General features: G+C 36.8%; 1 protein-coding gene across 4 annotated transcripts in view; it reads left to right on the top strand.

The window, feature by feature from the left end:
• Positions 1 to 11,435, top strand: part of nectin1b (nectin cell adhesion molecule 1b) — a 239,319-nt gene extending 227,884 nt beyond the window's left edge. For 2 of the 4 annotated variants that reach the window (XM_015015218.1, XM_015015139.1), the window contains one exon: positions 7,668 to 11,435. In XM_015015218.1, coding sequence (XP_014870704.1) covers positions 7,668 to 7,907 — 240 coding nt within the window. In that variant the 3' untranslated portion in view covers positions 7,908 to 11,435. The remainder of the gene's footprint in view (positions 1 to 7,667) is intronic. The other 2 variants (XM_015015386.1, XM_015015303.1) reach the window with 2 other exon arrangements.
• Positions 11,436 to 12,550: the final 1,115 nt, after the last annotated feature.

Raw genomic sequence — 12,550 nt, 5'->3', positions numbered from 1 at the left:
AACCGCATAAAATGCGACTAAATAGTCGATGTTAATATGATTGTAATTTCATGGATAAAAATAGTACATGACCGATTTTTTTATGTTGTCGTCAAGATAACGGATAACAAAAAAAGTCTAGCGCCACCTGCCGCCCTGACACCAACTCACACATCTTCATTCAGTCTTACTTGTAAATTGATTTTTCTTTTCTTGGACGTTTTGATGTTAGCTTATCGATGTCCCAGTTTTATTTGCTGGGAAAATCAATAAGCAGCTTGAGGTTACTCTGCTGCTCTCTAGTGGCGAGAAGCCGTGTTGTTGGCTGGTAACAATCGAAATACATTGTGGGAGATGTAGTTTGTAGTCAATTCGTGCTCAAAAGCTATTTAAAGTCAATCATCGGCCTATAAAATGCTGGAAGGGCCACATAAAATGACATGGCGGGCCACATGTTGCCCACGGGCCTTGAGTTTGACACATGTGCTCTAAACCAACATGGTATTTAGCGAAACCTAAAGCGCTAAATTCAACCATGTTGATAACCACCGTGCATAATATCGCCCTCCACAGGGTCACTTTGGTATTGCACACCTATTTTCACCTATTTTTCCAACTCCTCAGCAAGGAAAGCAGCTATTGGCTGTTCATAATGTCTCCAGATGATGTCACTGCTAAATTTGCATATTTGATCACGTGGCACATTAACACAGATGTGCAAACTGGAATTATGAAAATAAATGAGCTTAATGGAAACGTCCAATTTTGGAAAAACTCACATTTTGCAATAAAACATTTTTGAGTTGGCATGAGGTGGTTTTTCAGCTGTATCAGAGATATTGTATTTTAAAAACCCTTTTTTCGCATCACACGAGTAAGTGTTGCTACAGGAAGTGGTAGGAAGAGCATTTCCTGTCGGCAAAGTTATAATGATGTATCACGTGAATAAACTTAACATTCCGTTTTGATTGTATTTCTAATTTAACCCCAAAATTGTGTTTCTACAACATTAGCTGGAAACATTTTGCAAACATTTGTAATGAAAACTGCTGAGATCTCCAGTCTCATGTAAATCTGACTAACAAAACTCCTTCCTGTTAGAAAAGTATCTTTTAAAACTGCTACAATGGCTGGTTGGTTGAATCAGACTTATAAAAGCTCTTAAGATTTAAACACACTTACCAGCTACTTATAGTCTAGAAATTAATATTAAAATTTAAACAACAGATGAAAATGTAATGAGAAGTCGATGCCGTCTATAATCAAAAGATTTTGCCGCATTAAGCAATCTTAGAAAAGAAGAAAAGTTTCCAGCCTGAAGCTTTAAAGATAAAAAAACAGACCAACTCAGTAAAACTGAAAAAGGAAATAACTGTTTTTATTTTTTAAATCACAGCACATACAGAGAAAACCTTAGAAAAGGAATTGGCAAAGTATAAAAATGACAAAAGATGATTCATAAAAGATATTTAATTAATTTAGCTGTCTTTTCATCTATAGATTAATACAAATAGTCAATATTTTACAAGAACATTTTATAATGTGTTGGACTTTGGCGATCATTGTCTATTTGAGGTTTATTTTCAGAGATTTTCCAAAGTTTTCTGGTTATTTTAAGTTATTTCACTTTCTTAGTTTCCTTATCTCACCTGGTTTCAAACTCTCCTGCAGCTGGTTGTCATTTGCTCGTTACTCAGCTGTTCAGTGTTTCACTAATCAAGCTCACGACTATAAATACTTCCTGGTTGGTCATTTCACAACCTCATTTTCCTGCCTTCAGTCTGGATTCATACGATTACTGAACTTCATTATTAACTACATGCTTCCCATCTGCATTTCTGTACGGCTTCTGTACAATTATATCAGAGATAATTTTTTGTTTAAACAGATTTTGTTTTACATCCCAGTGAATAAGTAATGAGTTTGACTTATTTCAGCTGCTCTCGTTTGTTTTTTTTATAAGGAAATGCCTCTACTCCTCTTGTTGCAAAATAATATCATCAGCATACTCCTTTCATTTAGAAAGCCTTTCGTCTGCATGACTGGAAAAACATTCAAAAATGAGAGTGAACAGAATTACAGCCAGCGTATTGTAACTGGTAAAAAAAAGTCCTTAAATTAAATTTTACAAAACATTTTCCATTTGGATCCAAATAATCCCAGATTGTAAAGGCAACGACTAATGTGGGAAGATAAATTACGTGAATGGAGATTAACTGTAAATGTGTAGCTATGTGGTAAATGTTATTTATGTTTTAGACATGTTGAAGACGTTAAACCCTTAAATTCACATTTATATTTTTAAATTCTCCTTACCTCATTGAATGTGACAGATTCAGTATCCAGATGCTGAATAAAAAAATAAGATTTGTAAAACTTTTAAATGCATCGATGCAAACTCTAAGAGCTTAGAGAAGTTTAGATTTTCATGTGGAGAAGCATTTCTGTCTTATACGAGAATGAAAGAAAACATCAGCAGTGATGTGGTTTACAGCTGCTGGAAAACAGAGAATTACATTTAAACTAGAAAAATAAAGAACGGGACATCTGAGAGCAGAGAGAAACATTTTGGAGGTTTTCAGACCTCTGCTGAGGTCTGTTTCATTGTTTCACATCTTTATCCACAAAAACTACACCAAACCTCCTTTTATGTCCACAAAAACCTACTTTGTGAAGTTCCCTCCTCTGTTCTCCTCAGAATAGAGTTAATAGTTAATCTAGAATAAACAACCAAAGATGTGCGAGATAAAAATTTGACTCAAAGTCATGTCAGCACTTTGTGTCTGTAGATCTAAATCCCAGAAACGAATAAAATGGCAAACCTGCACCTCAGACTGCTGGTTTTAATTTAGGACTTCTCAAAGGCGTTAATAATAACCTGACAGAGGAAAGAGTTTTCTTTAGCAGCGGGAACGGCCGTCGACGCTGACCTGAGACAAATGGGCTTTTTAGACTTCAGTCAGCGTCTCCGGCGTTTGTCAGCAGCAGTTTTGTTGAAAATCAGTTCACCTTTCACAGAAGCTCACAGCTCCTCGTCTGTCTTCCTCAGATCCGCCGTGTTTATGTCATGTTCTCATTCAGCGTCCCGACTCCTCCGTTTTTATTTGTCTCCTTAAGTGCATGTGTGACACTAAATCTAATTTAATTAAACAGCCTTTGCTTTGCATTATTCCTCTATATTTCCCTCAAACGTACCCCTTCAACACGACATTTTGTGCAATTATGTTCGGATAAACATTTGTTGTTGTTCTTATTTCTGCCTTTCTGTGGTTCATTTGCCTCGCAAAACGTTCTCAGAGTCGGGATCATCATATTCGTAGATGTAGAGATGCTTGAGGAAGACTCGTGAGTTTCATTTCACACTCATCCTCACCCCGGTTTGTGTTTGCATGTCTACCCGTCGTCATCATCACTGTCTTTTCAAGACCTTTACCCTTTTCTGCATGTTTGGGCTCAGAAGTGATGGAGAATCTTAAGTTTGGATGAATGTTCCAGGTCAGTTTTTTTGGACTAATGTTAAAACTAATTAATGTTTTATTGCAGCAAGTAGTGTTAACCTGTTAACAGGTAGAACAATTCAACCTTAAATTTGATTTAATTCAGCATGGGGGAGATGTATTTTTTGACAAAAGACCTGGTTCTGTAGTTATAAGAACCAGGGCTGCTGCCCAAACGTAAAATCCAAGAGGGAAACTCCTGGACGTTTAAGTTGGAGCACACGGAGACATTATTATGGCCTCTTTATTATATTTTCTTATAAGTGGTCTAAAAAGTTTGAGTTTCAAAGCCTAGTGATTATGTTTGTGTTAAAAGCCCCAACAGTGAGTCAGTTTAAATTCACCTGGAGAGCCTAATTTTACAGATGTTTTGGTTTTTCTAAGATTTCATGATGCTGTGCACTCCAGCCAGGTTTCCAGGACTTCTGGGAAAGAAAATGTTAAGACAGCATCACAGATTATCCATACTAAGCAAACCAGATATTCAAATAGTCAACATATTTTCAACAAATTCATCCTTTTTTCCACATCCAGCCCAACTGGAGGGTTTGTTGCCCAAATCTCTACAAACCAAAGATGACAGCTCCTGCTAAAGTGCCACTAAAGTCCATCAACCTCCACATGTCTACATAAAGCTCCTGTTTAGTTTTTTTTTTCTGCCATCCCTCAGTAACTGCTCATGAAGGCGATATTCCAACAGCAGGTTTTGGCAATATTTACTTTGCTTCTCAGTGTGTTGAGAAGATTAATACAATTCAATCAACTTTTATTTGTATGGCACATTTCAGCAGCAAGGCATTTCAAAGTGCTTTACATGATAAAAACTGACTGATAAAAAATAGATTCTACCCTCCTATTGGATAATCACTGAATAGATGATAAACTCAACTAATATCTTCAAGATCCTGTCACTGTGGAAAAGATGTTAATCTCTATGTTAAAGGTCAAATCAAGAAGAGAAAACATTAAAGGAGAATGCAGAAATTATTCAAATGCATTATAAAAAACTGGAAAGAAGGGAAAAAATAATTGACTTTTACGAAGAAATCTGGTAAAAAAGGAAAAATCCTGAACGATCGCGAAGACCTGAGCGCTTGCAAACAATATGAAGGGAAGTTACGGGATTGGACCTGAACGGTTAATAAAACTCCTAAGGCTCAAATGTGCAAAGGAGCTTAAAGATTAAACTCTAGAGTGATGGAAAAAGTCACATCATCTGCTGATTCCAGATTAATGCTCTTCCAGAGAGAAGAAGTAGGCAGCCGTTCGCCCGTCATACCCAGCGCCGGCTGCAGCAGCGTCTGAGTGCAGCTGGTCAACTCCAGGTTCAGCAAACATCCATCCATGAATTACGTTTCACCAGTGTGGAGACATTACAGTCTGTATCTCTGAGTTGGGCTGGAAATAGTTTTGATCGGGTGTCGGACTCGATTAGCTTTCAGTAGCTTCTTCAGAGACCCGATCCACGCTTTTAGTTATGTACTGTGAGATCATGATTCTTTGTGTGAATGATTAAATACATACAGAAGTGTTTTTGAAACGAAGTGAAGGCGTTATGCAATCAAAGACAAAGACGGTCCAATGAACTTCCGAGGGTGTGTGTTTTTGTTGTGACCAAACAGTGTAGATATGGATCATCATGTGTGCATTTAATCTGACAGGATGCATGTTGATGAAACAAATCTGCAGGGATTTTATTTTAAATGGGATGTCCAGAACTGTCGCCCTCCTCCTCAGCTTTGCTCCTTTGACCTTCCCCATTGTGAGCTGAACCATTCAATAGGTGCTGTCAGGTAAAACCTCTGTGCTGCCAAAGAGACTCTTCTAGCAGCAGTAGATCACAAGCAGGACTGAAATACTTCCATTGAATGTTGTACAAAAGGAAAAAAGGCAACGTATTAAAATCTTGTTTGAGAGAGATGTTTGCTACAATTGCACTTAGTAGCCTTACTTTAAGTAATTGAGTTTCTGTCATAAATTTGTGGTGATTCAGTGGACTGATTAAATTTGAGTTATAAAAAGCAAAACACACCTGAGAGGAGCAGGAAGCGTTGCTGATGTCAACAAAATACAATTTACTGTGTTGGAAATTTGACTCTCCTCCTACTTAGGGCTCTGTTACTAAATTTAATTTAAAAAGACAGCAGAAAAATTAACTCAATGCCTGAAAAACCCTGTGAGGAGATGCTATGTTACTGAATTTAACCTTTCAAACAATTCAGACATGGAGCCTCTAAAGTGATAATACAGCGCAGGTTGCAACTGGGAGAAGAAAGTCTGACTTTAAAGAAAAACATCTGCAAGATGATTATGAATCCTTTTATTTTTTTAGATGCATCACATTCAGAGAACGTTTTGATCTAACAAAGAAATGATGCAACAGCAATACGGGGTTCACAGCTGCCAAAAATCACGCAAGAATAACTTCGCTTTTGAGGAAAACAAACGCAAGATGTAATCTAGGTTTTAATTTAGATTTTAGTAGAATTTGAATCTCAGTAGGATGAAGTTTTGTTATAATTTTGTTATTAGCTATTATCCAACAATTAATTTCTAAGCTAAAATCAGATGGCTTAACTATTTACGTTCAGTAAGAGTTGCTTTCATTGTATCGTACTCGTTTGTAAACCAACCGTTTCTTGGCTTTTCATCATTAACTCATAAATATTTTCAGAAAATGCTGCTTCTGCTTATGAGCTGATGTAAAAGATTTACAAAAAAACATTTTTTCAGATTACTCATGAATGATGTAATCTGAGAAAATTGGATTTATTTTTTACCATTCCTTTTATTGCCCTAATAATTTAGCCCTGCTGCAAACTGTATTTAAATTAATTATTTAGGAGAATGTCTGAGGCCTACATTTACATCGGTTATTCAGATGTAACTAAAGGGAATATATTAAGTTGCATATGGGAAATGTTGGGGCTGAGATAACAAAATGGAACAAAAGACTGGAGCAAATATCTATTTATTTACACAACTGTTATAATTGAAAAGGCAATATGTGATCAAAAACTGATGTTTTAAAAAAATATTTTCTCATTAAATCTATTTCACTTTTTTTTCATGCTTTGATATTAAACGCCCTCAACTTGCTTCAATCAGCATTTTGTTATTTGCAACTACAGTTTAATTTATAAACAATACGCCCCTTAATTGCAAACAGTTTGGAGCCAATTATGCACATATGTCATATTTCTGCCACATCTGCTGCTGTTATAAAGCTGCTCTAACAATGTGTATTTATTGGGACATAAAACCAAATGTGTATATTACACAGTTCCCACCAGTTGGTTTAATTAACCAGTCAGGGTTACTGAATAAAATGCAGCAATGCATGATGGTCAGAGGTTTATTTCTGTTCATGTAATGCTTATCTTTAAAATGTAAACCAGTGTTTCTTGAAGGATTGTGTAAGAGTTTTGTAAATAGTTATGAATAAGTTGTTGGTTTCTTGGCTCAAACTGGATACGTGGACCGTCCTGTTCTTGGAGAAACCGGTTTCAGCCGGTTCAGACAGACCCCTGCTGCTTATCGTTAACCCTTTCATGCATGAATTATGATGCTTTGTGTCAGGATTTCTTTTTATTTTCTTAAGGCATAAAAAAAGGTAGGAAAAAAAATGTTGTAAAAAAAACTTTTATTTTTTTTTAGTTATCAATTGTAATTTTCTCCAAATACAAAATTGTTATTTGAAAAATACATCAGTAGTATTGTTCTTTAGGGGTTATCTGATGTGTCAATATTTCTTTTTACCTGCAATAGAAGGAGGGACCGGCTCGGTTGGCGTGATTTCTTGTCTGTCGGCCATATTGGATTCAACAAAAATAATTTCTTGCATTTGCAGCTGATGGCCAGTAGTTGGTAGTGTATTTTATGATGCATTATTGTCCACTTCAGTGGTCTGTGTGCATTTATAACATAAGAAGCACAAGAAAATGGCTTTTAGACAGCTGTCCACTGTAGTGACCACTATGCATCAAAGGGTTAAGTTTCTGTTTCTATAACCAACCTCCGCCCCGCTTCGAACAGAACCAGGCTGCAGCAGGGGGGCGAGTTGGATTTGTTTTGAGGAACAGCTGTGATTTTGTGATGCTCTAACTCTCCCCCTTTGCAAAGGTTGAAAAGATAAATCCTCTCTGTGTTCAGGTTAAAACTCCCTACAGATTGTTCATCTCATCTTTGCAGGAAACTGGGAAGCAACCAGAAGAGCTGTTGAACCCGGCTGAATACATGAGCTACCAACGAGCCTCCAACATGGAACAAGTCCCCGAGTCCCAGTCTGCTCCGGCCTACCCGCCTGTTACTTTCCTGCCTCAGCATCCCTACACTCAGCACCCAACCAACGAGCCCATGTACTCCAACACCAGCTTCCCCGCCCACGCCCCACGAGCCGGATTCACTTTCCCCAAGGAGCAATCCGTGTGACCGTCGGCGGCGTACGCTTCTCCAATAGCGAAGAAAAAGAGACGTGCATCCGTCCCTGACCTTGCTTTTATTTATTACCTGAGCTTAGTGTAGTTGTGGGCTCTCCCCTGCCTCTGACCCCTTGTGCATTGTGTGCTGCTTGCTCCACAGAAGCTGTAGGACCTCAGTCACCTTGTGGTTTTAGCGTAGTCGCCACCGAATGCCTGCCTCCACCACTCGAGCCTTCACCCCGTATGTGTGCCCACACTTCCTGTTTCTGTTGATTGTTCCCCCACCTTTACAGTGCCTTGAAAAAAATATTCATTCCCCTTGAACTTTTTCACATTTTGCCACATTGCAACCGCAGTATTTATATATTTGATGGTGGCTGTATGGTATGGTGGACACACAACAAATGTCGCAATTTTTTTTTTATTTATTTTATTTTATTTCTTTGACATTTGACGACAAAAAGTGTCGTGTGTCGCATTCAGCTTCTTTTCCTCTAATCTTTGTAATGTTGAACATCTGAATTGTACTCATTTGTGAAATAGACTTTATTGAAAAGTTGGAAGAACAAAAAAACGTTAAAAAGTTATAGTCTTGCTTGAAATTTGCCATTTTCTGCCATCTAGTGGCGGAAACAGGTACTGCATGTGCTCCAGTCAAATTAATCCGTTTTGAAAGCCAGATATACTGTGAAACATGGTGGTGGCAGCATTATGCTGACACTATTTCAGCAGAAACCAGGTAACAGTTGATAGAAAGATACTAAATGATCTGGAGGAAAACCTCTACGACGTTCCAAAACATTTTATTTTGTGGTGTCAGAGTGAATGGTGCTGACTTAAAATGTTTGCCACACTTTTCAGACTCTTGTTTGTGAAATTCAAACTCTTCCACTTCACAATTACCTAATGCATTGTGTTGGTTGATCATAAAATCCGAGTACAACACGTTTAAGGTTCTGGCTGCAACGTGACAAAATCTGGAAAAGTTCAAAGTCTGAATACTTTTGCAAGGATCTGTATTTTGTTTATTTGCCAACAATTCAATCATGTACAGAAAAAGCCACTGAAGATTCCCTTTTTCTTTTTTTCTTTTCGTCCTCGTCCTCCCCGCAGTCGTCACTTCTCATAGGAATGTGCTTCTTTTGGTTTTGGTTTTGTTTTGTTGCTTGCTTAAAAGTCATTCTATACTGTAAATGTGATTGGGTGTTTCTTTTGATGGTAAGAAAAAAAAAAAAGTAGAAAATCTGAGCTACGACATGGACCACCCAATCAAATACCACTTTCAATTTGCAGTTTTCCAACAGAATCTCTCGATACTATTCTGACCTGCTTTGCTGTTAAGATCTGCTATTTTGGGAGTATTGGAACTAGAGATGCACCGATCAGGCTTTTTCTGACTACCAAGATGGCTGCCTCTTTTAATTTTTGACTTTATTTTTGAAGAAATACAGCAAACAAGGGAAAATATGTTCCCAATTTGTTGTTAGAAAATGAAGGAATTACAATTTATCCTTTTTTTTTATACACAGTTCCCACAAGTCTGACACGGAAGTGACCTAAGCCACTGAGCCGCCATCTTGGTAGGCAAACACCACGGCTTTGACACCAACAAAAAGAAAGTATATTGAAAAATAAAAAAGATTGATGAGGAAGATATATCAACAAAATATCTTGACAGCAGAGAATGTGGCTTGCTTGTTGTCATAGCAACTCCATGGCAACCGCCTGACAGTTAAGGGCACCTACCAAGATGGCTGTCGGTTACAAAGCTACCAGAAGTGACATCACATGAGAACTATGTTTGAACCTAAATAAACTGAATCAGTTTATTTAGTGATTTTTTTTTTTTTTTTTTTTTTTTTTTTAGTTTTGACTCATCAATAAATTAATAGGAAAAATCGGGCAAAACTGGTCAATTCTGATCTGCAGCCAATCGATCGGCGCGTCTCTAATTTGATCGGAGCGTTATCCTCATTAACCAGAACAAAGATCAAAGGGCTTGAACTCAACAGCATCTGCTATTTCTCTCATGTTGGCGGTACAAACCACCAGATTGGTATTTCATCGATATCTACCAGTAGTTGCCAAAGACATTTGTTCCAGTCGGTTTTTGTTAATTTGCTTCTCTTGCCAACGTTTACAGTAGAGCCACCTTATATTTTAACGGCAAACAGACAAACTGCTGTTGATTAGCGACGCGCTGCACAATCCCAGTTTACATGATCGCTTTACCATATGCTGTATTTTCCATATCTTTTGTGAAGTTAGCTGGAGATGTTGAGGCTCGTTTCTCTGTGGGTCCTTTGCACAGTTATCAAGTAACAGGAGTTTTCGTTTTGCTTTTTTCCTCAATGCAGGAGTAATACGTGAAGACAATCACAAACCTGGCTTGTCCTCAGGAAAACCAGCAGTTACTGGTTTTTACTTTGGCTATCATTACTAAAGAATTGGCTTTTCCAAGGACAACCCACACATTTAACGTATTTAACTGTTTTTTTTATATAATTTGTTCTAATTTATAGCCTAAAGAGTTAAAACTAGTCTGTGGTAGAACTAAACTGTATTTTTTTAGAGAATGCTTAGGTGTATAAAGTAACACTTATTTTCAGAGTCCATTTTACAGTGTGACTTTTCATTTCAGACCATAAATAAGCTAAGATGGTAAAATGTTTGAGCCAGTTTCAGGATGCACTCAAGCCCTCCAGACACACATTTGCAGAAAAACAAAAAAGTTTGCACCGTTTCGCCATGTCCGACGTTTGTGTGGGGAGGAAAAAAATCCGTGAAGAAACTTCCTGTGTTTGTGCTTGACGTGAAATAAATAAAAAACAAAAAATCCTGACGATGTTGAAAGGTACTTTAGTGTTTACTCATACTGGTGGTTTTTGGAATAGAGTTAAAACTTGTGAGACTTTCTCCTGTGCTCACCTTGTTGTCTTGCGATGGCCTGATATGTGTGCTAGCGTTTAGTTTAAGCGGTGGTGTCTGCTTGGAACCGCTGAAGGACTTTGATATTTCTGTACCTGCTGTGTGAGGAAAAAAAAGAAAAAAAAAACACTGAAACACATCTTTGTCTTTATGTGACACGTTTAATATTAATAAGCCCCTCCCTTTTTATTAATATTTTTAATATTGTTGTTAAAAATGACGTGTAAGTGCTTCTATTTGCTGCTCACAATGGCATTTACATATAGTCGTCCGTCTGTACTCCATTTTAAATATGATAATTGCCAGATACGTTTTCACTCAACATTTTTGTTCAGGATTTTATAAGATTGCAAGGTTTGCATTCTGCTTTGTTTTTTTTTTATCACTTTACAAACAGCGAAAGCCACATTTGTTTTCAAAATTTGAATAAATTATAGATTTCTGAGACGTTTTATGGCCCAGGCTTGAAGGATGAAACTGTGAAACAGTTTAAAACCGTTTTTGTTCGTTTGCTTTACATTTTTCAAGTTATGTTTGATGTAAATATGAACATTGTATCTAATATGTGGGGAAAAAAATCATGCAGTTTAACATTAAACTTCACAAACTACCCATGTTTTGGCTGCCATTTTGTTTTCTCCATAGTGATGGTTGATAGAACCAAACTCAATCATGACGCTTTGGGAGCAATAAAGTTAAAATATTATTTTTTTTAAAAATGCTACTTGTGTTTTTACCTCCAAAACAAGAAAAAGCTAAAAGAAAACAAAAACATTTTCGACTTTTGGAAGAAAATCAGGTCTGTTTTCCTAAAGAAAAGAAAATAATTTTAATTTTATTCACTCAACCTGAACAATATTAACTAAACAAAGTGCAGTTTCACGCTGACAGTACAACAGGTGAGAGGACTGTTAATATTCAAAGCTTTTATATTAGAAGTGTGAAGAAAAAGCAACTATTTAAGCATTATGTGTGCTAATGACCAATTAAATTGAAAGAAAATTTGGAAAAAGTAACGTGAGAAAAATAAATTGGATATATTTAGAACCATGGAATGTCTGTACCATCCAGCGTTCAATTCAGAAATACTTTATAAATCAAATTAAGATTCTAAATCATATTATCCAACAAACTGTATTTCCAGATAAGGTCAAAGGTCCAGAAAATCCTTTTTATTAGTTTGTCATTGGTTTGTTTTCTCTGGTTAGAGCAGCTGACCAGTTATTATTATGACTTCCATAATAATAATTGCACAATTTGACATTAAGAAAATCAATTTGCTAAGTGGAAACATGTCAATTTTGAAAAAAACTCATTTTTCAAGAACATTTTAGTGCCAGGATCAGGTTTATTAAACAAAATTGGTTTATTTAGTAAAACTGCAACCGTCACAACCGGATGTTGTCTCTGGCGCAAACCACGAAGAAGAAAACGACAGGAAGAAGTTGGAGGATTATGAAGCGGCACTGTTCCTAATGACTTATTATGTGAACAAAACCTGGTTTTTATTAGTTATTTAATGGAAACGCCGCAATTTTTAAATTATGGGAGTTTTAACAGGAGCAGAATATCAACAAAGGTTTTAATGGAAACGCAGCTGCAGAAATGTCGGACGTTTATCAGATATTTCCACAAGGTTGGAAACATTTGAGCTGATGGTTTCACACTCTGGTGATCTCTTCTTGATGCATATGAATAAAAACTTACAGTTAGCAGATCAACATC

The sequence above is a fragment of the Poecilia latipinna genome, unplaced genomic scaffold (assembly GCF_001443285.1).
Source record: "Poecilia latipinna isolate Pla-1442-1.1 unplaced genomic scaffold, P_latipinna-1.0 Scaffold5, whole genome shotgun sequence".
Classification (NCBI taxonomy): domain Eukaryota; kingdom Metazoa; phylum Chordata; class Actinopteri; order Cyprinodontiformes; family Poeciliidae; genus Poecilia; species Poecilia latipinna.
This window is presented reverse-complemented; position numbering and strand designations above follow the sequence as displayed.